The 26,911-nt window shown below is 42.4% G+C and overlaps 1 protein-coding gene across 2 annotated transcripts in view; it reads left to right on the plus strand.

Moving 5' to 3' along the window:
* Nucleotides 1-1,357: 1,357 nt before the first annotated feature.
* The window catches only part of Zmpste24 (zinc metallopeptidase STE24), a 50,473-nt gene continuing 24,919 nt past the window's right edge, over nucleotides 1,358-26,911 (plus strand). The window contains exons 1-6 of one of the 2 annotated variants that reach the window (XM_045150776.1): nucleotides 1,358-1,628; nucleotides 6,560-6,706; nucleotides 14,515-14,601; nucleotides 18,026-18,142; nucleotides 18,708-18,860; nucleotides 21,583-21,724. In XM_045150776.1, coding sequence (XP_045006711.1) covers nucleotides 1,506-1,628; nucleotides 6,560-6,706; nucleotides 14,515-14,601; nucleotides 18,026-18,142; nucleotides 18,708-18,860; nucleotides 21,583-21,724 — 769 coding nt within the window. In that variant the 5' untranslated portion in view covers nucleotides 1,358-1,505. The remainder of the gene's footprint in view (nucleotides 1,629-6,559; nucleotides 6,707-14,514; nucleotides 14,602-18,025; nucleotides 18,143-18,707; nucleotides 18,861-21,582; nucleotides 21,725-26,911) is intronic. The other variant, XM_045150775.1, reaches the window with a different exon arrangement.

The raw sequence follows: 26,911 nt of genomic DNA on the forward strand, positions 1-26,911 counted from the left end.
GGGCATGGTGGCGCATGCCTTCAGTCCTAGCACTGGGGAGGCAGAGGTAGGAAGACCACAGTGTTTGAGGCCACCCGGAGACCACAGAGTAAATTCCAGGTCAGCCTGGCCTAGAGAGAGACCCTACCTCGAAAAAAACTTATTTATTTATTTAGGAGAGAGAAAGCAGCAGATAGAGGGAGAGAGAATGGGCACTCCAGGGCCTCCAGCCACTGTAAACAAACTCCGGGTACATGTGCCACCTTGTGCATCTGGTTTACGTGGGTCCTGGGGAAATCAACCTGGGTGCTTAGGTTTCGCAGGCAAGTGCCTTAGCCGCCATGTCATCTCTCCAGCCCTAGATTCCATTTTTTAAAAATTTTTAATTTTTTAAAATTTTTATTTATTTATTTTTGTTGTTGTTTTTTATTTTTTTGTTGTTTATTTTTATTTATTTATTTGAGAGCAACAGACAGAGAGAGAAAGAGGCAGAGAGAGAGAGAGAGAGAGAGAGAGAGAGAGAGAGAGAGAGAGAGAGAGGAGAGTGGGCACACCAGGGCTTCCAGCCACTGCAAACGAACTCCAGACACGTGCGCCCTCTTGTGCATCTGGCTAACGTGGGTCCTGGGAATTGAGCCTTGAACCGGGGTCCTTAGGCTTCTCAGGCAAGCACTTAACCGCTAAGCCATCTCACCAGCCCCTATTTATTTATTTATTTATTTGAGAGCGACAGACACAGGGAGAAAGACAGATCGAGGGAGAGAGAGAATGGGCGCGCCAGGGCTTCCAGCCTCTGCAAACGAACTCCAGACGCGTGCGCCCCCTTGTGCATCTGGCTAACGTGGGACCTGGGGAACCGAGCCTCGAACCGGGGTCCTTAGGCTTCACAAGCAAGCGCTTAACCACTAAGCCATCTCTCCAGCCCTAGATTCCATTTTTAATGTGTCCTTTGTTTGGTAAGGTATCCCAGGGATGCACCTGTCGCCCCCTGAATACATGATCAGAGGGACAAATGCCTTTTAAAGTCTGAGAAATCCGTTACTCTCCCTTCTTTCCTTGCTACCTCAGAGTGGGAGCGGAACCCAATTCAGTAGCAGCCGAGAAAAGCGCCGCAGATGCCGCAGCCTTCCACCAGCAACCCACGGAGCCAGCGGAGCCAAGGGACTCGCCGTGCGCGAGGTCAGAAAGCCTTGGCGGCGGCCACGCCTCTCGGGCTTGGAGTTTGCCGGAACTTTAGACAGGAACCCAGGGCGGAGAGGAAGGGGAAAGTTCTTGATGCAACGCCGCTCAGTCGCTGGGCCGGAAGTGAGGAAGGTGGGGCTGCTCGTTTTTTCTCGCAGCAACTACGAGACCCTAGGGAAGTCGGGAAGGGGAAGAGTAATGTTGTAACACTGCTGGCCGCGCTGAGGGTTAGGATGGGGGCGGATATCTGCGGAAGGGACCTCTATCACGGGAACACCTCGGAGTCTCTCTGAGGGGACCCGTTGTGGAGCGGCACTGGTTCACGCTGGTGAGGCAGGGTGACCATGGGGATGTGGGCGTCGCTGGACTCGATGTGGGACCTGCCGACGGAGAAGCGAATCTTCGGGGCGGTGTTGCTCTTCTCTTGGGCAGTCTATCTGTGGGAGACCTTCCTAGCACAGCGGCAGGTGAGCCCAGGACGGGTCCTGCTGACCCCAGCCCTGCTGGACAGCCTTAGGCCGGCCGGGGCCTCAGCCCCAGGTCCTTTGATGGCTCCTGCGCCGCTAGCACTAGTCCCAGTTCTGTAATTGGTACTGAATGGCCTGCCTTGCCCCGATGGCGGCTGTGGCTTTGAGGGGTTCTTGGAACCTCAGGGAAGTTTTCCGCAGTGTTATCCTGGGACCCAAGTCTGTCAGCGCTAGGAGAAAGGAAAGGGTTGGCTCCTTACTCGAACTTGAGCCCCTGCCTGCCCTGCAGGGTCTTAGGATTGGATTCTGGCGTCCGGTCTTAGCCTCCTTTATTTTGGTATAAGTCTTCTAAAGGAAGATGTTAAATGTTACAACCACAACTCCTTGACGTTGTTGTTACCATGTTCAACCAAAGGATTAGGCGAAGATTTCCTAAAAGTATTTTTCAATCCTTCCAAGAAATTGCATACTTAAAGAAAAAAAGCTTTTTTTTTAAAAAAAAAAAACTTTTTTTTTTTTGAGGTAGGGTCTCTGGTCCAGGTGACCTGGTAACTATATAGTCTTAGGGTGGCCTCGAAGTCATGATTGATCCTTCTACCTCTGCCTCCCGATTAAAGGGATTAAAGGTGTGCGCCACCACGTCTGGCTTAAAAAACTATTTTTTAAACAAAGAAAGATTTATTTTATTTTATTTTATTTGAGAGCGACAGAGAAAGAGGCAGAGAGAGAAAGAATGGGCGCGCCAGGGCCTCCAGCCACCGCAAACAAACTCCAGATGCATGTGCCACCTTTTGCATCTGTCTTACGTGAGTCCTGGGGAATTGAGCCTCAAACCGGGGTCCTTAGGCTTCACAGGCAAGCGCTTAACCACTAAGTCATCGCTCCAGCCCAACTATTTTTATTTATTTATTTGCAGGTAGAAAGGACAGAAAGAGAATGGGTACGCCAGGGCCTTCAGCTACTGCAGACAAACTCCAGATACATGTGCTACTTTGTGCATCTGGTTTTATGTGGGTGCTGGGGAATGGAACCTGGGTCCTTAGGCTTTTCAGGCAAGCGCTTTAAATGCTGGCCATCTCTCCAGCCAAAAACAAAAACAAAAAAAAATTTAAAGAAATTTTTATTTTTATATTTTTATTTATTTATTAGAGAGAGGGAGAGATAGTGAGTGAGTGAGAATGGGCCTGGCTGGTCTTCTAGCCACTGCAAACAAACTCCAGACACATGTGCCACCATGTGCATCTGGCTTACATGGGACCTGGAGAATTGGACCTGGGTCCTTAGGCTTTGCAGGCAAATGCCTTAACTGCTAAGCAGTCTTTCCAGCCCCCCAAAAACTTTTTTTAAAAAAATACTTATTTTACTTATTTATTTGAGAGAGAGAGAATGGGTGTGTTAGGACCTTTAGCCACTGCAAAGGAACTCCAGATGCATCCACGACCTTGTGTATCTGGCTTACATGAGTCCTAGGGAATCAAACCTGGGTCCTTTGGCTTTGTAGGCAAGCACCTTAACAGCTAAGCCATCTCTTCAACCCTCCAAAAAACTTTTAAAAAATTACTTACTTATTTGCAAGCAGAGAGAGGGAGAGAATGAATGCGCCAAAGTCTCTAGCCACTGCAAACAAACTCCAGACGCATGCTCCACTTTGTGCATCTGGCTTTACATGGGTACTGGGGAATCAAACCTGGGTTGTTAGGCATTGCAGGCAAGCACCATAACTGCTGAGCCATAACTCCAACCCTTAAAAGCTTTTTTAAAAATTTTTTTTTAATATTTTTAAATTTATTTACTTAAGAGAAAGAGGCAGATGGAGAGAATGGGTGCACCAGCATCTGTAGCCACTATAAATGAACACCATGCTCCACCTTGCGCATCTGGCTTATGTGGGTCCTGGGGAATCGAACCTGGGTCTTCAGGATTTGCAGGCAAGTATCTCAACTGCTAAGCCATCTCTCTAGCCCTTAAAAATATTTTTACCCAGGTGTGGTGGCACACACCTTTAATCCCAGCACTCAGGAGGCAGAGGTAGGATGATTGCCTTGAGTTCAAGGCCACCTGAGACAATATAGTGAATTCCAGGTCACTCTGGGCTAGAGTGAAACCCTATCTCAAAAAAAAAAAAAAAAAAAATCTATTTTTATTTATTTGAGAAAGAGAAAGGGCACCAGGGCCTCCTGCTTTGCAATTGAACTTCAGATGCATGAGCCATTTTGTACATCTGGCTTTATGTGGGTACTAGGGAGATGAACCCAGGTCCTCAGGCTTTGCAGGCAAGTGCCTTAAGTGCTGAATCATCCCTCCAGCCTCCAAAAGCATTTTATGAACATGTTTTTGCTGAAAAAAAAATTGTATTTCATAAAAATGTCTCCATTGTCTTTGTTTAAAAATTTAAATTAAGGCTGGAGGGATGGCTTAGCAGTTAAGACGTTTGCCTGCAAAGCCAAAGGACCCAGGTTCGATTTCTCAGGACCCACGTTAGCCAGATGCACTAGGGGATGCATGCATCTGGAGTTTGTTTACAGTGGCTGGAGCCCTGGTGAGCCCATTCTCTCTCTTTCCTTCTTTCTGTCAAATAAATAAATAAATAAAAATAAAATATTTTTTAAAAATTTAAATCATAGGCACTAGAGAGATGGCTTAACGGTTAAGGTGCTTGCCTGGGAAGCCAAAGGACCCACGTTCAATTTCCCAGTACCCACGTAAGGCAAATGCACAATGGGGTGCATGCATCTGGAGTTCGTTTGCAGTGGCTAGAGGCCCAGGTCACCCATTCTATCTCTGTTTCTTTTCTCTCTCTCTCTGCTTGCAAACAAATAAAAATTAAAAATTAAAAAAATTAAATCATAAATTGGAAAAATGAAAGTTAGCAATTCCATAATTGACAACTTAATAGCTTTTAAGTGAGATCAACTCTTAAGTTTATTTATTTGGTAGTGGGGGAAGGGAGGGAGAGAATGGGTGCTCCAGGGCCTCTAGCTACTGCAAATGAACTAAAGACTGTGCACCACCTTGTGCATCTGGAGTATGTGGGTACTAGAAAATTGAACTTGTGTCCTTTGGCTTTGCTGACAAATGCCCTTAACCACTATGTTATCTCTCTAGCCGCCCACCTCCCATCTTTTTTAAGGTGGGTGTTGCTGTATTCCAGGTTGACTTGTAATTCACTATGTAGTCTAGGATGACCTCCAACTCATGGTGATCCTCCTACCTCTGTCTCCTGAGTGCTGGGATTAAAGGCATGAGCCACCAAGCCTGGCAAACCTAAAGTTAATTAACAGTTTTACTTAAGTTTCTTATTGCTGGTTTGCTTACATGCTTCTATTTTCACTGAATAATGCCATTAATGATGTTTATGCATGCCGCCTCATTTAACTGCTGTAACTCTTTTTTCCTGAGCATTGGAATCCCTCCCTCCCTCTTTCATTCTTTCGTTCGTTCGTTTCTGTTTTCAAGAAGAGGTCTCACCCTAACCCAGGCTGACCTGGTACTCACTTTGTACTCCCAGGCTGGCCTCATACCTAAATTGATTGTCCTACCTCTGCTTACTCAGTGCATTAAAGATTAAAGGTGTGTACAGCCACACCCACCTGCAGTTTTCTGCAGTTCTCTCCTCCTGCACAATTGCTTTGTGTATGAAATCTGTTTGGTTATTTATTTATTGTGGTGCTGTAGCCCAGGAGGTTGCATAAGCCAAGCAAGTACTCTTCCACTGAGCTATATTCCCAGCCTTGCATAAATATTTAAATTGAAACTTTTAATTCTTTCTTGTATCTGTCAATGTCAAGGCTATGACTCAATCTCTTCCTTTAGTATGTTCAAAGATTAATGTTAAGAAGTATATCTGGAGTTCGTTGGTCTGGAGAGATGGCTTAGCGGTTAATCACTTGCCTGTGAAGCCTAAGGACCCTGGTTCGAGGCTCGATTCCCCAGGACCCACGTTAGCCAGATGCACAAGGGGGCGCACATATCTGGAGTTCGTTTGCAGTGGCTGGAAGCCCTGGTGCGTCCATTCTCTCTTTCTCTCTGCCTGTTTCTCTCTCTGTCTGTTACTCTCAAATAAATAAGAATAAACAAAAAATATTTTTAAAAAGAAGTATAGCTATGTACTCAAACATAGCCCTTCATTAGAATAGAATCTTTCTGGCCTACAAAAGATCCTTTGCCTAAAGCAAACACATCACATGTGGTACTTCACTGTAGGGTAAGAAATTGAGCACTTCTCTTTCAATATTTATTGTAAAACCATTGTGTGGGGGGAACATTGTGGAAGATGTGGAGAATTTTATTATTTTATTCTTTTTCTGAGGCATGGTCTCACTGTAGACTACACTGGCCTGGAACTCACTCTGTAGCCCCAGATGACCTCAAACTCACATTGATCCTCCTACCTCAGCTTCCCAAGTGCTAGGACTAACAGTGTGTACCATCACTCCTGGCTATTATTTTTTTATTATTTTTTTGTTTTTTTGAGGTAGGGTCTCACTCTAGCCCAGGCTGACCTGGAATTCACTATGGAGTCTCAGGGTGGCCTCGAACTCTCGGTGATCCTCCTACCTCTGCTTCCCAAGTGCTGGGATTAAAGGCATGTGCCACCATGCCTGGCATTATGTTCACTTCTTTTTCTTATGAATTATTTTTATATTATGGCATGTACATTAAACCCCAAATGGGTGGTACCATTGTGATGTCACAACATTGTTTTACAGGGACTGAAAATGTAATTATAATTTATAAATTATCAATTTACGTAGTCAGCCTGCTCTTAGAATCTTCCCTTCCTTTCCTGTATCATTTATTTCAGTGGTCAGTGCCCTTGGCTAAATGCAGTAAATTAGTGCTATAAACCACTTAGTGATGGATAATAAATTATTATTGCATAATAAACAATTGACTGTTTCATTAAAGTGTTTTTCTTTAAAATGTTTCAGAGAAGAATATATAAAACAACAACTCGTGTACCACCAGAATTAGGACAGATTATGGATTCTGAAACATTTGAGAAATCTCGACTGTATCAACTGGATAAAAGTACATTCAGCTTCTGGTCAGGACTCTATTCTGAGGTGGAAGGCACTGTGAGTAATTTTTTTCTCAGATTGTTTAATACTTTATAATCCTTTTTCATTTTCGTGACATGAGGTATGATGTTTATATAAGTCTTTGAATGCTTTCTTAACCTTTTTGTTATTTTTTATTTTATTTTTGAGAGAGAGAGAATGGGTGCACCAGCGCCTTTCAGCTGTTGCAAACAGACTCCACATGCATGCGACATACTTGTGTGCATGTGTGACATTGCATGCTTGCATCACTTTTATGTCTGGCTATGTAGGTCCTGGAGATTCCAGCACATGTTCTTATTCTTCATAGGCAAGTGCCTTAATTGCTAAGCCATCTCTCTAGCTCTAGACTAAGCTTTGTGTTTTATTTTTATTTTTTTATCTTTTTGGTTTTCTAAGGTAGGGTCTAGCTCTAGCACAGGCTGACCTGGAATTCACTATGTTCGAGAGTGGCCGCGAACTCATAGTGATCCTCCACCTCTGTCTTCTGAGTGCTGGGATTAAAGGCGTGCATCACCACGCTTGGCAAATATAAAATGTTTTTAAGTTTGTAAAACTTTATTTAAAACAGACTTTATTAAAAATTTAAAATCCAGAGAACCACTTAATTCCATCTAAAACATTCATAAATGTGGACAGCATGGCAACTTTTTAATTTAAACCAATCCTATTAAAAATAGTGAGACCAAGCTGGGTGTGGTGGTGTATGCCTTTAATCCTGGCACTCAGGAGGCAGAGGTAGGAGGATCGCTGTGAGTTCTAGGCTACTCTGAGACTACTTAATAAATTCCAGGTCACCCTGGGCTAGAGTGAAACCCTACCTGGAATCCCCCCTCACCCCGCCAAAAAAAAAAAGGTAAAATTTGGGCTGGAGGGATGGTTTAGTGGTTAAGGTGTTTGCTTATGAAGCCAAAGGACCCAGGTTCGATTCTCTAGGACCCATGTAAGCATTATGCATGAGGTGATACATGCATAATGTTCATTTGCATCAGCTAAAGGCCCTGGAATGCTCATTCTATCTGCCCTTTTTCTCTCAAAATTTTAAAGAAAAATGGTGAGTCTGGGTGTGGTGGCGCACACCTTTAATTTCAGCACTTGGGAAGCCAAGGTTGTAGTATCGCCATAAGTTCGAGGCCAGCTGAGACTACATAATGACTTCTATGTCAACTTAGACTAGAGAGAGACCCTACCTCAAAAAAACAAAATAAAAGCCAGGCATGGTGTTGCACACCTTTAATCCAGCACTTGGGAGGCAGAGGTAGGAGGATCGTCATGAGTTCGAGGCCACTGGGAGAGTACATAGTGAATTCCAGGTCAGCATGAACTACAGTGAGACCCTACCTCAAAAAAAAAAAAAAGGTGAATGCACTTGGCCATTTGGCTAAGATTACACATACAAATGGTGAAAGACAGCTAGGTGTGGTGGCACACGCTTTTAATCCTAGCACTGGGGAGGCAGAGGAAGGAGGATAGCTATGAGTTTGAGGCCAGCCTGAGACTACATAGTGAATTCCAGGTCAGCCTGGGCTAGAGTTAAAACCTACCTCAAAAACCAACCAAGCAACCAAACAAAAATGGCGAAAGACAATTTCCATAAGCTTTAGTCCTACTCCTGAGGGACAGTGAAATCCTTGAGCAGCCAGTGCATGAGGTTGTAACGTTCCTGCATCATTGAAGATGTGTAGCGTAATTCCTACACTAAACAGGCAGGAATCACTTTCATGGTCCAACCAGAGTAAACTGTTGATAGGTAGTGAATGAGCATTTCTGCCCCACAGCCTTTTATATTATGTCTAGCTTTCCTCTTATCACAAAGTTAACTGGAAACCATCTTTTAAAAAATTTATTTATTTGAGAGAGAAAGAAGCAAATATAGAGAGAATGGGCATGTTAGGGCCTCTAGCCATCGCACACGAAGTCCAGACGCATGCACCACCTCATGCATCTAGTTTTATATGGATTCTGGGGGATCAACCGTGGGTCCTTTGGCTTTGCCAGCAATGCCTTAACCACAAAGCCATCTCCCCAGTCCCCTTTTCTTTTCTTTCTTTTTTTGGTTTTCCAAGCTGGGGGTCTCACTCTGGCCTAGGCTGACCCGGAATTAGCTACGTAGTCTTGGGTGGCCTTGAACTCACAGTGATCCACTTACCTCTGCCTCCTGAGTGCTGGGATTAAAGGCGTGTACCAACACTCCCGGCTGCAGCCCCCTTTACTTTCATTTGAGAGAGACACAGGTAGAATATTAGTTATTGATACTAAAGATTAGCATAGTATTTGACTCCTCCCAGCTAAGCTAGGAAAGGTATGGCATTGTTGTTAATGATATTTGGCTTGAATTTACCTGTATGTTTCTTATCAAATAAGAATTTAGCCTGGCCTAGCGTGGTAGCACACGCCTTTAATCCCAGCACTCGGGAGGCAGAGGTAGGAGGATCGCCGTGAGCTCGAGGCCACCCTGAGACTCTATGGTGAATTCCAGGTCAGCCTGGGCTAGAGTGAGACCCTACCTCAAAAAACCAAAAAAAAAAAAAAACCAAAAAAAAAACTTAGCCTTGGGCTAGGAAAATGGCTTAGTGGTTAAGGCATTTGCCTGCGAAGCCTAAGGACCCGGTTCAATTCCCCAGGACCCACGTAAGCCAGATGTACAAGGGGGCACTTGCATCTGGAGTTTGTTTGCAGTGGCTAGAGGCCCTGACATGCCCATTCTCTCTTTCTATCTGTCTCTCTCAAATAAATAAATAAAATATTAATATTAAGAAAGAAAAAAAGACTTGTGGAAGAGGTGGCAGAAAGACTGTAAGAGCCAAAGGAAGGGTAAGACTCCTTACAACGTGCTCCCCCCAGACACAAAATGGCCTGGATATCCATGACCTCACAGTGCCTGACACTACTTACACAAGACCATCATAATAGGAGGAAAAAATCATGACATCAAAATAAGAAAGAGACTGATTGAGAGGGGGAGGAGGAGATATGATGGAGATTGGAGTTTCAAAAGGGAAAGGGGGGGCACTACCATGGTATATTTTTTATAATCATGGAAGTTGTTAATAGAAAAAAAAATTGAGCCAGGCGTGGTGGTACAAGCCTTTAATCCCAGCATTCGGGAGGCAGAGGTAGGAAGATCGCTGTGAGTTCAAGGCCACCCTGAGACTACAGAGTGAATTCCAGGTCAACCTGAGCTAGAGTGAGACCCTACCTCAAAAAAAAAAAAAAACGAACTTAGCCTTCAGCCTTCAGAAAGAGATGAGCAGAGGTAGTAAGTCAGGCACTGCTTTTCTTCCTGTTGATGGTTGCTTCCTTCCTCTTTCTCTTGGTGGTGCTGGGATTGAATCTAATGCATATGCAAGGCCACCATAAAGTGACAAGAAAAGCATCTTTAGTTTCTCTGTAGTTGTCACTACTATCATATAGCTTCAGGAAATATGGGCACCAGCTTGATCATTGTGCTTGGTGATCATGGGAATGGCTCCTTGCTGTAAGAAATAATCAAAGTGGGAGAGTAAGTCTGGAAGTGTGAACTTGACAGTGTGCTGTGATTCAGCTCTAAGCACTACTAATGAACTAAAGTTGAAAACAGTAGTAGTTAGGATTCTCGCTTCATAGTTTTATTATTGTTGTTTGATGTTTATGAAGTAAAGTATGAGGGATAGCCATTGTTATGCCCTTTTAATGGATGAGGAAATTAAAGCTCAGAGAAATTAAGTAGCTTGCTCATTTAGTGGCCAAGTGAAACTCTAGTAAGTGGAAGAACTAGTTTTTAAACTCTGTTCTTTTGTGACTTTAAAATTAAAGTGGGAGCGGGGCAAGTAGGTGGGATGTAGTGCTTGCTGCACAAGCAACACGAGTCTCTAGCGCCCACTTGAATGTAGGGTGGCCTTAGCAGCCCATCCATAACCGTAATCCTAGTATTTGGGAGGCAGAGACAGGGGATCCCAGGGGCAAACTGGCTAGCTCCTGCCATGTCTGCTTTCAAGACTGCAGTGAAATATTACTTGTAAAGCACTGGGATTGCTTCTGTTGCACTCATTAATTCTTGTTCCAGTACATCCCCAGGAGTGTGCTCAGTGAAGTTATTAACATAAAGTTTATAATTCACCATACTTTGTTTTGAGTCCCCAAAGTAATCCAAACAAAGTTAATCATAGCAGTTTCCAAATGCATTCATAAATCATTCAGAGTTCATATTAAAAGTACCCTTGATATTTATTTAAAAGCTAGACTTTTAATAATAGGTATTTTATCTTTCCACCAAACACATTTAAGTCCTTTATTCTACATTATTTATTAGTATTGGAAGTAGGATAAAAGAAACGCCATCCCTGGGCAATTAGCTCAACAACTGGAACATGTGACAGACAGTGGTGCCAGAGTGTGTCTTTTGGGAGCAGAGTTTACTTACATCAAGACTGAGTTAACTGTGGTAAAGAGAAGTGCCTGGCCATAGAGTTAAGGGGAGTTTTCCTTATTTATTTATTTATTTTTAAAATATTTTATTTATTATTTGAAGAGAAAGAGGCAGAGAGAGAATGGGTGCACAAGGGCCTCTAGCCACTACAAATGAACTCCAAACACACCCACCACCTTGTACATCTGGCTTATTTGGGTTCTGGAGAGTCAAACTGGAATCCTTAGGCTTCGCAGGTAAGCACCTTAACTGCTAAGCCAACTCTCCAACCCTCTTTTTTTATTTTTTGGTTTTTCAAGGTAGGTCTTACTCTAGCCCAGGCTGACCTGGAATTTACTATGTTGTTTCAGGGTAGCCTCAAACTCAGCAATTCTATCTTTGCCTCCCAAGTGCAGGTGTAATACACCTGGTGTGTTAATCATGATTCTCTATAGGAACAGAACCACTAGAATGAAGTATATTAAAAGGAATTTAGAGCCGGGTGTGGTGGTGCACTTCTTTAATCCCAGCACTCGGGAGGCAGAGATAGGAAGAGTGCCATGAGTTCGAGGCCACTCTGAGACTATATAGTGAATCCCAGGTCAGCCTGAGCCAGAGCAACACCCTACCTCAAAAAAAAAGGGGGGAGGGAGGGGAATTTATTGGGCTGGAGGGATGGTTTAGTGATTAAGGTGTTTGCCTGCAAAGCCAAAGGACCCAGGCCCAATTCCCCAGGACCCATGTTAGCCAAATGCACAACGGGACGCATACGTCTAGAGTTCCGCATGCGTCTAGAGTTCGTTTGCAGTGGCTGGAGGCCCTGGCGAGCCTATACTCTCTCTCCTCTTCTCTGTCAAATAAATAAATAAATAAAAAGAAATTACTTTTTTTTAAAGGGAATTTATTGGATTAGCTTACAGTACTCTAAATGCATAAGGTGGCACATGCATCTGGAGTTCATTTGCAATGGCTAGAAGCTCTGGCATGTCCATTCTCTCGTTCTCTTCTAATAAATGAAGAAAAATAAAATATAAAAAATATATTATAAAAATTATAAAGTGATCATATCAGAAAATTAGCATATAAATATTTATCATTTTTTGTGATATGAACATTGAACTTTTTTTTCAAATAAATACTAACTCATCATCCTGCAGTGAGTGTGTTCCTTCTGTGGCATTGTACTCCTTCACCAATTTCTCCCCATATCCTGTCCTGTTTTTTTTTTTTTTTATTTATACGTCCTGTTTATATATACTTAAGGGGTATATACATAATGTATAGTAATCAAATTAGGGGAATTAGAATTCCCATTTCCTTAAGCATCATGTTTGTGTAAAAAACCTTTGAACATGTGGTTCATTTACTATATTTTTAAGATTTATTTTTATTTATTTATGAGAGATAGAGAGGAAGAGAGAAAGAGAGAATGGGTGTGCCAGGGCATCCAGTCACTGCAAACACATGCACCATCTTGTGCATATGGCTTTTGTGGGTCCTGGGGAATTGAACCAAAGCACCTTAACCTCTAAGCCATTTATCCAGCCCTTGTGGTTCTTTTAAAATACTTCCGCCGGGCATGGTGATGCATGTCTTTAATCCCAGTGCTTGGAATACAAAGGTAGGGGGATTGCCATGAGTTTGAGGTCTCCCTAAGACTACATAGTGAGTTCCAGTTCAGCCTGAGCTAGAGCCAAGACCCTACCTTGAAAAACCAAAATATTAATAAAATAAAATACTTCTTAAGTCCTGTTAGATTATAGTAATCCAGATATGCCATAGAACACTTGAACTGATTCCTCTACCAGACTATTCTTGTACTCATTATTTATTTTTTATTTATTTATTTGAGAGAGAAAGAGGGAGACAAGAGAGAGAGAGAGAATGGGTGCTCCAGGGCCTCTAGCCACTGCAAATGAAATCCAGATGTATGTGCCACCTTGTGCATCTTGCTTACGTGGGTCCTGGAGAATTGGACCGAGGTCTTTTGGCTTTGCAGGCAAGTGCCTTAACCACTAAGCCATCTCTGCAGCCCTGGTACTCATTACTTAACTTATCTCTCCTCCTCCTCTATCTCCTAATCATTCTATTTTCAATTCTGATTATTTTTAAATATTTTATTTATTTATTTGAGAGAGAGAGAAAGGGAGGATGGGCATACCAGGGTCTCTAGCCACTGCAGATGGACTCCAGACACTTGTGCCTCCTTGTACATCATGCTTTATGTGGGAATTGAGGAATCAAACCTGGGTCCTTTGACTCGGTCAGCAAACACCTTAACTGCTAAGCCATCTCTGATTATTCGATTATACCCTACTCTGATTATTCTGATTATTCAATTTTCTTCTCGAAGATTAATTGTTTTAGCTCCCACAAGTGTGTGAGACTGCTGGATTGCTTTTTAAAACTAGGTTTGGGCTAAAGAGATGGCTTAGTGGTTAAGGTGCTTGCCTGTGAAGCCTAAGGACCCAGATTCGATTCTCCAGGTTCCATGTAACCCAGATGCACAAGATGGCACATGTGTCTGGAGTTTGTTTGCAGTGGCTGGAGGCCTTGGTGTGCCCATTCTCTTTTTCTCCCTGCCACTTTCTATCTCAGATGAATGAATGAATGAATGAATGAAAAATAATTAAATCATAAAAAACTAAGATTTATTGATACATAATTCACATATCATACTGTTAACTCATACATAATACATAGGTAAAACATCTTAACAGTCTAAACTTACAATCTCAGTGATTTGTATTCTTCTAAATGCATTATTTTTTATATGTATGCATTATGGTGTGTGTTTGCGTGTAGGGCAGCACAGATACACCTATGTGCACATACATGTGAAGGCTCAAGTGGTGTCAGGTGTCTTCCTCAGTCACTCTCCACCTTACTTATTTACTTTTGAAACAGAATCTCTTACTAAATGTGAAGTTCACTAGTTTGGTTGGACTTGCTATTTGGACTACCCAGCAAGTCTCATGGATTCTCCTTTTTTTAAAAATATGTTCTTGTATAATTTATTTATTTGTTTATTTTTAAAAGAGAGAATGGGCACATCAGGGCCTCTAGCCATTACAAACAAACTCCAGATCCGTGGACCACCTTGTGCATCTGTCTTACATGGGTCCTGGGGAGTCGAGCCTGGGTCCTTAGGCTTTGCAGGCAAGTGCCTTAACCGCTGAGCTGTCTCTCCAGCCCTCATAGATAATTTTTTTGTTTGCTTGCTTGTTTGATTTTTCGAGGTAGGGTCTCATTCTAGCGTAGGCTGACCTGGAATTCACGATGTAGTCTCTGGGCTGGCCTTGAACTCACAGAGATCCTCCAACCTCAGCCTCCTGAGTGCTGGGATTAAAGGCGTGTGCCACCATGCCTGGTTAACATGCACTTTCATATGACAGTTTCTAAGACTGTTCAAATATAATCAGTTTGCTTTGTTTTTCAGTTTATTCTTCTCCTTGGAGGAATCCCTTACCTCTGGAGAGTTTCTGGACGGTTCTGTGGCTATGCTGGCTTTGGAGCAGAATATGAGGTATGTAATTCATTAGCTCTTATAGTCAGCTTCATGTTGCTGGGATGAATCTCCAAATCAGACATTTTATGGGCGGAAGGGATTGATTTCAGGCTTACAGATCCAGGGGAAGTTCCATAATGGTGGAAGAAGTTGGCCCCCTTTCACTGATCCATGCAGAGACAGAAAAAACTACCACCAGCACCACCAAAAGCAAACATACACAGGGAACCTCAGGCAGAGCTCAAGCACTCTGCATACGTTTAAGCTGGAATTCAGACCTGCCTCCAGTAACACCTTAGGGTGGACTCCAGGATTGACCCACAATGATACTTCTTCCAGCCAGGCAGCTGGGAATCCAATTTACAAGTTTTAAGAAAACATTTGATGGGCTGGAGAGATGACTTAGACATTAAGGTGCTTGCCTGTGAAGTCTAAGGACCCAGGTTCGAATCCTCAAGTCCCATGTAAGCCAGTTATACATGGTGGCACATGTGTCTAGAGTTCATTTGCAGTGGCTAGAGGCTCTGGTGTGCCCATTCCTTCTCTCTCTTTCTCTCCTTCTCTTTATCCCCAATATCCCCAATAAATAAAATAAAAACTTTAAAAAAATCCTAAAAAAAACTAAACAAACCTGAAAACATTTGAGTCTATTTGAGGTAGGATCTCACACTAGTACAGGGTGACCTGGAACACATCCTATAGTCTCAGACTGGCCTCAAATTCATAGTGATCCTCCTACTCTGCCTCCCGAGTGCTGGGATTACAAGCGTGCACTTCTATGCCTGGATAAAGTTAGCTTTTTTTCTTGGGGGGGTTGTTCAAGATAGGGTCTATAAGTAGTTATGCATCTCAAGGAACTTCAGTAAAGGTGACTTGATTGACATAAATGAGGAACACAGTTGTGATTAAAAGGATGGAGATGATATTATAAAGCCCTTCACATTAAAGGACTATAAGATTTTGTTTTGTTTTGTTTTTCGAGGTAGGGTCTCACTCTAGCCCAGGCTGACCTGGAATTCACTATGTAGTCTCCGGGTGGCCCTGAGCTCACGGCGATCCTCCTACCTCTGCCTTCTGAGTGCTGGGATTACAGGGAAAATACTTCACATTGAAGCCTGCTGTTCCAGGTTTAATTCCCTTCCACTCATGTAAAGTTGGATACAATAAGTGGTGCATCTAGCATTCTGTTTTTAGTGACAAGAGACCCTGGCACAAGCATCTACATAAATATGTGCCAAAAGAGAAGTGAATGTGGGGCTCACAAGACCCTGCTACTCCCTGAGGAACTATTGGTAATTAATGGTTGCTTGAGGAAGTAGAGACATTTCCTTTAGTTGTGTAACTATTGTTAAGTTGTCCATGCTGGGCTGTGGAGATGGCTTAGCAGTTAAAGATGTTTACTAGTAAAGCCTGACAACCTAGGTTCAGTTCCCCAGTGTCCAGGTAAGCCAGATGCACAAAGGGGTACATGTTTCTTGAGTTTGTTTGCACTGGCACTGCCTGCACTCTCTCCCCCTCACTTTCTCTCTGCTTGCAAATAAATAAATAAATACTTGGGCTGGATGGCTTAGTGGCTAAGCGCTTGCCTGTGAAGCCTAAGGACCCCAGTTTGAGGCTTGATTCCCCAGTACCCATTTAAGCCAGATGCACAAGGTAGTGAGTGCATGCATCTGGAATTTGTTTGCAGTGGCTAGAGGCCCTGGTGCACCTATTCTTTCTCTCTTCTTCTTTCTCTCGCTCAAATAAATAAAAATATTTTTTTGTTAAAAGCTAGCCAAGGGCTGGAGAGATGGTGTAGTGGTTAAGTGTTTGCCTGTGAAGCCTAAGGACCCCAGTTCAAGGCTCGATTCACTAGGACCCATGTAAGCCAGATGCACGAGGGGGCGCATGCATCTGGAGTTTGTTTGCAGTGGCTGGAAGTCCTGGCGTGCCCATTCTCTCTCTCTCTCTCTCTCTCTCTCTCTCTCTTTCTGCCTCTTTGTCTGTCTGTTGCTCTCAAAAAAAATAAATAAAAATAAAAACAACAACAACAAAAAAGAAGTTAGCCTGGCGTGGTGGCGCATGCCTTTAATTCTAGCTCTCTGGAGACAGAGGTAGGAGGATTGATGCAAGTTTAAGGCCTGCCTGTGACTAGAGTGAATTCTAGATCAGCCTGGGCTAGAGTGAGATCCTACCTCAAAAAACAAAAACAAGAAAACAAAACCAAAACCAAAAAAAAAAGTGTATGTGTGATTTAAAAAGATTGCTCTACAGTTGAGTTTGCACAATCATTTTTATAATTCCAGATGCATATAGCACTTTGTATATCTGGCTTACATGGGTATTGGAAATTAAACCCTGGTTGTCCAGCTTTGCAAACAAATGCCTTTGACCACTGAGCCATCTCTCTAGTCCCAGTATATCTACAATCTTTTTATTTTAGCCAGTCTAACAGGGCAAATGTTATATTATCATTTCATACAACTTGTTATTCAATGGAAAAGTCAAGTTGTAAAGCGGTGTAAGTAAACAAAAGTGTGTGTGTGAATATATGAGTATCCTGTAGATGAACATTTATTTAGTTTTGTGAATTATATACAGTCCCATACATCCTTGTACATATTATCTCTGTGTATATATTCTCTACACAGATATATATATATATAAAAGTCTGCCTTTTGGATTTTTTCTTGGGGTCTGGGTTCTCATGTTTACTTGACAACACTTAACCCACTGAGCCATCTCACCAGCCCTGCTCTAGCTTTTTTCAAACTTCTTTTCCTTTTCTTCCCTTTCCCCTTCCCTCTCCCTCCCTCCTTTCCTCCTCTCTGAGACAGGATTTCACTGTGTCACCCAAGCTTCTGCTTCTGTCTCCCAAGCATACCACCAGGCCTGGCTTCCATTGTAAGTTTGTCTTCCTGATCCACATGTTGGATGCTCTTTTCTCCTCCATATCCCCCCCTGCCCCCACCCCAGGGTTTCACTCTAGTCTAGGCTGACCTGGAATTCACTATGTAGTCTCGGGTGGCCTTGAACTCTCGGGTGAGCCTCTTACCTCTGCCTCCCCAGAGCAAGCCCCAGCTTTTTCCTCCATACTTTTGCAAATTGCTTGAAATTCCTTCTTTCCTCTTTCCTATCCCGGCAACTTCTCTCTCCAGAGTAGTCGTCCAAGTTTTATCAGCTTTAAGCATTCCTTGAATTCAAACTATCCTATCTTACTTTGTGAGTACTTTCAACTATTTTGTCTATATGACTTAAGAGAACTTTGATATAGGACCCCTGTGAAAAGAGGATTTTATTACTCACTTATTCTTCTTGCAGGTAAGTTTTTCCTTGGAGCAGGGATGATATTACGGACCTTGTCATAGGGTCAGTTCATTGTTTGAGTTAGACTTAAGTACTCCACAGGTACTTTTGATTTGTTCATTCAACTAGTTCATTTGATATTTTTTCTTCTGCTTAGATCACTCAATCCTTGGTGTTTCTGCTGTTGGCCACACTTTTCAGCGCATTGACTGGTTTGCCGTGGAGTCTGTATAATACTTTTGTGATAGAAGAAAAGCATGGCTTTAATCATCAGGTATAACAGAAAATACAAATCTTTTTAGTGTGAAGATTTTTTTTTTTTTTTTTTTTTTTTTTTGAGGTAGGGTCTCATTCTAGCCCAGGCTGACCTACAATTCACTATGTAGTCTCAAATTCCTACCTCTGCCTGAGTGCTGGAATTAAAGGCTTGTGCCACCACACCCAGCAGTGTGAAGATTTTTCTATGCTTCTGTCCTATGCTGGTAATTATTTAGATAGAGCTTATCATTTTAGAGCATGAATTAACTGAAATAAAAGGAAGAGCCTGGGCCAGAGTGAGACCCTACCCTGAAAAACCAAAAAAAGAGATCATAGTTTAATGTTTTGAAATAAATTCTCTGAGTTCTAATACTAGCTTTTTTCAGCTTATAATTAAAATGAATTTTAAATGATAAAATGCAAGATATTTAATTATATATTACCTACCATCATATAATATAGTCTCAACGAATGTTAATTTTAAAATTGCTTTACTAATGTGTCCTTTGTTCACTTACTAGTTATTTTAAAAGCAAAACCAGTTTCTCAGTTAATGGTGGTGATGTTTTCTGTTTTTACAGACTTTGGAGTTTTTTATGAAAGATGCAATCAAAAAATTTATTGTGACTCAGTGTATTTTATTGCCTGTATCTTCCCTTCTGCTATACATTATTAAAATTGGAGGTGACTATTTCTTTATTTATGCCTGGCTGTTCACATTAGTTGTTTCTCTGGTGAGTGAAATCCTTATTTTTCTTTTACAAAACTTACTGTGATTTATAATCATTGTCATGTAAATAGTTCTTATGAAGATGGTACAATAGAAACAAGTTTCCTCATGCTTTTTGCTTTTGGGTATAGAAATAGGAGAGTTGACTGAATAAACTTCCCTTTCTTCTCTTTATGCCCACATTTAGAATTGCTAGAAACAACTGTAATGGTGATCCAATTGCCAGGAAGTTTGGCGCTGTGCATTTGTGAGTTTGACCAGATTGGATGACTTGTCTGGTTTCCAATACCTATAAAGTATTAGTGCTTTAAAGAGAAAACGGGCTGGAAAGATGGCCTAGCAGTTAAGTTATTTGTCTGCACCTTGCTTTGCAGGCAAACACCTTCACTGCTAAGCCAAAGAACCCTGGCTCTATCCTGTAAGCCAGATGCACAAGAGTACACATGTGTCTGGAGTTCATTTGCAGTGGCTGGAGGCCCTGGCACGCCCATTCTCTCTCTCCCTCCCTTTTTCTCTCAAGTAAATAAATAAATAAATAAAAATTAAAAAGGGTCCCTGTAGAGATGGTTTAGTGGTTAAGGTACATGCCTCTGAAACCTAAGGACACAGGTTTGATTCTCCAGGTCCCACATAAGCCATATGCATATGGTGGTGCATGTATCCAGAATTCATTTGTAGTGGCTAGAGGCCCTGACACGTCCATTCTGTCTCTCCCTTGCTCTATCTTGAGTAAATAAAATAAATAAATCTTTAATATCAGGTTTTAGATTAAATTTTTTTTTTTAAATATCTTAAAGAGAAAACAGTTATAAGAGACAAGAAAGCATACACTTGGGCTGGAGAGATGACTTAGTGGTTAAGGTGCTTGTCTGCAAAGCCTAAGGACCCATGTTCCACTTTCCAGATCCCACATAAGCCAGATACACAAAGATGAGGCAAGCACAAGGTTGCACATGCCTGCTAGGTGGCACAAGTGTCTGGAGTTCGATTGTAGTGGCTGAGGCCCTTGCATGCCAATTCTCTTATTTCTCTCACTGTCTCTAAAACTTAAAAAAAAAAGTATACACTTGTTTATCCACTTCTCTTTCTTCTGCCTTTCTCTTCCTGTATTCCCTTCTCATCTCCCTTCCTTCCTCCTGTCCTTTTTTTTTTTTTTTTTTTGAGAGAGAGAGAGAATGGGCACACCAGGGCCTCTTGCCACTGCATACAAACTCCAGATGCATGTGCCACTTTGTGTATCTGGCTTACAGGTACTGGGGAAGTGAACTCATGCCATTAGCCATTGCAAGCAAGTACCTTAGCCGCTGAGCCATCTCTTCAGCCCTCTATTCCTTTTTTTTTTAAATTTATTATTTTATCTTATTTTATTTATATGCAAACACAGAGAGAGATGATAAACAGAGAGAGAATGGGTGCATCAGGGCCTCTAGCCACTGCAGACGAACTCCAGATGCATGCACCCCTTGTGCATCTGGGTTATGTGGGTACTGAGGAATTGAACCTGGGTCCTTTGGCTTTACAGGCAAGCGCCTTAATCACTAAGCCATCCCTCCAGCCCCAGCCCTCTATTCTTTTTGTTTGTTTGTTTGTTTGAGGTAGAGTCTCACTCTAGCCTAGGCTGACCTGGAATTCAGTAGGTAGTCTCAGGGTGGCCTTGAACTCACGGTGATCCTCCTATCTCTGCCTCCCTAGTGCTGGGATTAAAGGCGTGTGCCACCATGCCAGGCTACTCAGATCTTTATCATTGTTAGTAACATTATCTAAAATTAAATTAACAGATTTATTGTGTCATTAGGCAAGTTTTTTTCTTTGTTTGGTTTTTGAGATAGGGTCTTGCCTCTTCCTCAGGCTGACCTAGAATTTACTATGTATCTCAGGTGACCTTGAACTCATGGTAATCCTCCTACTTTTCCTCCCAAGTGCTGAGATTAAAGGCATATGCCACCATGCCCAGCCAGACTATTTTGACTTAATTCACTAAATAGATATTGTCTCAAGTCTGATGAGGATGAACATAATTGTTTCAATATAATTGAGGTTTTTTATAATGAGTATTTTTGTTCTTTACAAACATTCTTAGAAACCTTATTCTGTGTATTTATTTGAGAGTGAGAGAATGGGCACACCAGGGCCTTCAGCCACTGCAAATGAACTCCAAGTACCTGCGCCATCTTGTGCATCAGCCTTATATAGGTCCCAGAGAATTGAACCTGTGTCTGTTGACTTTGCAAGCAAGCGCCTTAACCACTCTCCAGCCCATTTTTTTTAATGATTATTTAAAAAAATAACATATTTTGGGCTGGAGAGATGGCTTAGCGGTTAAGCGCTTGCCTGTGAAGCCTAAGGACCCCGGTTTGAGGCTCGGTTCCCCAGGTCCCACATTAGCCAGATGCACAAGGGGGCGCACACGTCTGGAGTTCGTTTGCAGAGGCTGGAAGCCCTGGCGTGCCCATTCTGTCTCTCTCCCTCTATCTGTCTTTCTCTCTGTGTCTGTCGCTCTCAAATAAATAAATAAATAATTTAAAAAAAAATAACATATTTAAGCTGGGCGTGGTGGTGCACGCCTTTAATCCTAGCACTTGGTAGGCAGAGGTAGGATGATCACCATGAGTTCGAGGCCACTCTGAGACTACATAGTGAATTCCAGGTCAGCCTGGGCTAGAGTGAAACCCTACCTCGAAAAAAAAAAACACCGTATTTATAAGTTGTCTATTTTTTCTTTTCAGGTTCTTGTCACAATCTATGCTGATTATATTGCCCCTTTATTTGACAAATTTACACCTCTGCCTGAGGGAAAGCTTAAACAAGAAATTGAAGTGATGGCGAGCAGTATTGACTTTCCTTTGACAAAGGTGTATGTTGTTGAAGGTAAGACTGCTTTGGGGGTAGAAGAAAAGCTTATTCAGTCAGTTCGTTCTGAGTACATACTTCTCAAGGTCCTAATGAGGGAATACATCATTTAAAAAAAAATAATTGATTTGGCCTGGAGATACAGCTTAGCAGTTAAGGCGCTGGCTTGCGAAGCCTTAGGACCTATGTTTTTTTTTGTTTGTTTTTTTTTTCTCAATGCAAACCGCACGAGGTTTATTGAATCCGATGCATCGGGGCTCATCACAGACTCCTCTCGCAGGAGGGGGGTGAAGAGCCCCTAGCCACGTGTTTGGTCAGCTTATAAAGGCTAAAATTGCAGAGTCATAGGGGCTTTTCAGCCGTGGATTCCTCTGATTGGGTGGGGCCCACGGGGTGGGCTCGTGTGGGTCCCTCTGATTGGGTAGGGCGTACAAAAGGTCAGGTCCTCATGGTATACCTTCTACAAAATGGAGGCAGTTGCATACTTTTTACAAAATGGAGGCAGTTGCAAAATGGCAGTTCTGTAATTCAGTGCAGCAGCAAGCAAGCCATATTACATAAGCTTAAAAAGGCAGGTTAGCAGAGCAGCTAGAAAACGGGGCAGCAGACATAGGGCAACTTTTATCCTTTCATTTCCCCCTTTTCTTTGTCATAATTCCAATCATGGAATTTCAGTTTCTGCAAGAGACTGGTACTGTTGTTTAAGTATCATGACTTGGACGGTGCTGATCCTTTCTCTAATAAAGGTAACTAATCTATTTATTATGCATGGACCAAAGGTGAAGAGGAGAATTAAGATGATAAGTGGCCCTAGCAAGGTGGAGATCAAGGTAGTCATCCAGGGGGACCTGGTGAACCTAGATTCATATCAAGACTGGTTCTGCTGTCTCTCCCGTTTGCGTTGTTCTAGGCTCTCTCGTAATTTCTGCAAGCTGTTTTCTACTAATCCAGTCTTGTCTACATAGAAGCAGCACTCTTCTTTTAGAGCTGCACAGAGTCCCCCCTGTTGTAAAAATAATAAATCTAGGCCTCTTCTATTCTGTAACACAACCTCTGAAAGTGAAGAAACCGAGTCCTTTAGGTTCTGCATTCCTGACTGTAACTCTTGTAGATCCTTGTCTATTGCTAAGCTGAGCTGAGTGTACTGTTGGTTGGAGGTGACAAGGGAAGCTATGCTGGTGCCTGCTCCTGCAACCCCCAACCCCATTCGAGATGGGGGGTTGTCTTGTTCTTTTGGCAGGTCAGCGGCAGATGTTTCTTCTGTGCGAGGCGATGGTAGTAACCAGCTTGATTGCAGAATCTACCTGACTCTTAATGAAACTGGTTAGTCGTCTGAAGGCCCAGGGGCCAAAGGAGATAAGCAAAAGGAATCCAACAAAAGGGCCTAAAAGACTGGGAAGCAAAGTAGTTAGCCAGGGAGATGTGGAAAACCAATTTTTGTACCAAGATTCTTGTTGTTCTCGAGTCCTTTTTCTATTAAGTAAACTTTATCTATGACAACAGGAACGTATGGTATAGACAGTCTATTTTCTTTTTATTTCTCCCTCTCATGAGAAGACACTCTAACTGCTTTAGGGGACTGGGTCGAAAACATCAGATCATTTACTACTTCCTGCTGAACGGGACACGAAGTGGAGACTTGTTGCAGTTAGAGAATCTCTCCTAGAGAGGGGAACTATTTTAATGGACCCCAGAGTGTAGGAAGATAATCTTGAAAGATAACTTTGGGAAGAAAGAATAAAAGTAAGGAGTTACTGAGAAGTGAACACACAGCAAACTGGATAGGACCTATGTTTTTTTTTTTTAATTTTAATTAATTAATTACTTTTCATTGATAACTTCCATGATTGTAAACAATATCCCATGGTAATGTCCTCCCTCCCCCCACTTTCCCCTTTGAAACTCCATCACATCCTCTCCTTCTCTCAATCAGTCTCTTTCATTTTGATGTCATGATCTTTTCCTCCTATTATGATGGTGTTTTGTAGATAGTGTCAGGCACTGTGAGGTCATGGATATCCAGGCATGTTGTAAAGAGTCCTACCCTTCCTTTGGCTTTACATCCTTTCCACCACCTCTTCTGCAATGGACCCTGAGCCTTGGAAGGTGTGATAGAGATATTTCAGTGCTGAGCACTCCTCTGTCACTTCTTTTTTGTTGTTGTTGGTGGTGGAGGTGGTTTTTTATTTGTTTGTTTGGTTTTTGGTTTTTCAGGTAGGTTCTTACTGTAGCTCAGGCTGACCTGGAATTCACTATGTAGTCTTAAGGTGGCCTCAAATTCATGGCAATTCTCTTACCTCTACCTCCCAAGTGCTAATATTAAAGGCATGTACCACCACATCCGGCTTGTCTTTTCAGCACCATGGTAATAAGGACATATATTTGACTCTCTAGGTCTCACGTAAGCCAGACACGCAAGGTGACAAAAGTGCACAAGGTCACACATGCGCCTAAGATGGCGTATGCATCAAGTTCGATTGCAGTGGCTGGTGGCTCTGGCATGCCAATTCTCTGGCTTTCTCATTAAAAAAAATTTGAAGATATTTATTTATTTTGAGAGAGAGAGAGGTAGATAGAGGGAGATAATGTGCATGGCAGGCCCTCTAGCCCCTGCAAATGAACTTCTGATGCATGCGCCACTTTGTGCATCTGGCTTATGTGGGTACTGGGGAATCAGCCTGGGTCCTTTGGCTTTGCTGGCAAGTGCCTTAACTGCTAAACCCTCTCTCTAAGGTTTTTTTGTTTGTTTGTTTTGGTTTTGGTTTTTGGTTTTTCGGGGTAGGGTCTCATTCTAGCTCAGGCTGACCTGGAATTCATTCTGTAGTCCCAGGCTGGCCTGGAACTCACAGTGATCCTCCTACCTCTGCCTCCCAAGTACTGGGATTAAAGGTGTGCACCACCATGCCTGGCTTCTCCAATGGTTTTTTTAAAATATTTTTTCAGGGCTGGAGAGATGGCTTAGTGGTTAAACACTTGCCTGTGAAGCCTAAGGACCCTGGTTTGAGGCTCGATTCCCCACGACCCACATAAGCCAGATGCACAAGAGGGCGCACATGTCTGGAATTCATTTGTAGTGGGTGGAAGCCCTGGCACGCCCATTCTCTATATATGCCGCTTTTTCTCTGTGTCATTCTCAAATAAATAAAAATACCTGCTACATTTTTTTCTTTTTTTTTAAAATTTAGTTTTAATTTATTATTATTTTTTGGTTGACAACTTCCATAATTGTAGATAATAACTCATGGTAATTCCCTCCCTCTCCCTTCTTTCCCCTTTGAAACTCCACTCTCTATTATATCCCCTCCACGTCTCAGTTTCTCTTTTATTTATTTGTTTTGATGGTGTTGTGTAGGTAGTGTCAGGCACTGTGAAGTCATGGATATCCAGACTATTTTGTGTCTGGAGGAGTGTGTTGTAAGGAGTCCCACTTTTCCTTTGGCTCTTACATTCTTTCCGCCACCTCTTCCACAATGCACTCTGAGCCTGGAAAGATGTGATAGATATATTTCAGTGCTGAGCACTCCTCTGTCACTTCTTCCCACCACCATGATGCCTTCTGAGTCATCCCAAGGTCACTTCCATCAGAAAAGAGAAGGTTCTCTACCAAAAGTGAGAGTCGCATTAATATATGGGTATGAACATTAAGAGAAGTGCTTACTGGACAGTTTGGTGAGCATAGTACATGCATTTAGCCAGACAGCAGCAGACGTTACACCCCTAGTGCTCATGACTACCCTTGTTGTAGGTTTTTAGTATCAGGGATATATTCCCTCCCATGGAGCAGGCATCCAGTCAAATTAGAGGGTGGTTGGTTTCCCCCATTTGGGGTTTTTAAGATTTATAGGAATTACCACATGTGGTTATGCACACCTTTACTCCCAACACTCAGGAGGCTCTGTTGGAGGAGTGCTGTGAGTTCGAGGCCAGCCTGAGACTACATAATAAATTCCAGGCCAGCCTTGGCTAGATAGAGCAAGATATACCTTGAAAAGCACAAAGAATTAAAGAAAAAAAAAAAGATTTATAGAAGTTGATAACATAGTACAGGGATGGAAATTGTGGTGTCCTGATGTCAGGTTCTGCTCTGCTTGGCTAATTGGGCAGTATTATTTTTAATCTTTGGCTGAGGCCTTCTTGTAATGTTATGCTGTATTGTACAACAGACTGATTTATTCACTCTCTTGTCTGTCTGCCTCCTTCAGATAATCCACTTAGACTCTTGCATAGTGAAATTCCATTTGTAAGTTTAGAGGCTCTAAAACAAAACCGCTGGCCCAGATTTTGCTTCCTCTAACACCATACTCAGTTCTGGGGCACTGTGGCCAACAGCACGAATTATTCTATCTCAGCCTCCTAAGAGCTGGGACTGAAGGAAGGCATGAGCCACCATGTCCAGCCATACTGACTTTTTTTTTATTATTGAGGGCCAGGGGGTAGTCATGGAGAATGGGCATGCCAGGGCTTTTAGCCTCTGCAAATGCACTCAAGATGCATGTGCCACCATGTGCATCTGGCTTACATGTTTACATGGGTTCTGGGGAGTTGAACCTGGGTCCTTAGGCCTCGCAGGCAGGCACTTTAATCACTAAGCCCCGTACTGATTTATTTATTTGTTTGTTTTTTTAGTTTTTCAAGGTAGGGTCTTGCACTAGCACAGGCTGATCTGGAATTCACTTTGTCATCTTAGACTGGCCTCAAACTCACAGCAGTCCTCCTACCTCTGCCAAGTGCTGGAATTAAAGGTGTGTGCCACGATGCCCTGCTTCATACTGACTTTTAAAACTCCTCCTAAATCACTTTTTTGTTTGTGGTTTTTCAAGGTAGGGTCTCACTCTAGCCCAGGCTGACCTGGAATTTACTATGTAGTCTCAGGGTGGCCTTGAACACACAAGGATCCTCTTACCTCTGCCTCCCTAGTGCTGGGATTAAAGGTGTGTGCCAACATGCCTGGCCTAAGTCACTTTTTTAAGCTAGTAGCATACTAATGATACAACAAAACAGTCTATGAGGAATTTACTGAAGGAGCTGATTACTTAAGTTATAGTTAAATGAAATGAAATAATAGCTATTTATTTAACAGTAGAGGTAATAGTGTGGTATATAGCATCAGTGCTGTTGTAGATGAAATTGTTAGGAAAGGTTTTCTGTAGGATTATGCCAGGAGTTAGAATTGCATGGAAAAATCAAATTAGAAGTAGGAGGATC

The sequence above is a fragment of the Jaculus jaculus genome, chromosome 5 (assembly GCF_020740685.1).
Source record: "Jaculus jaculus isolate mJacJac1 chromosome 5, mJacJac1.mat.Y.cur, whole genome shotgun sequence".
NCBI classification, from domain to species: domain Eukaryota; kingdom Metazoa; phylum Chordata; class Mammalia; order Rodentia; family Dipodidae; genus Jaculus; species Jaculus jaculus.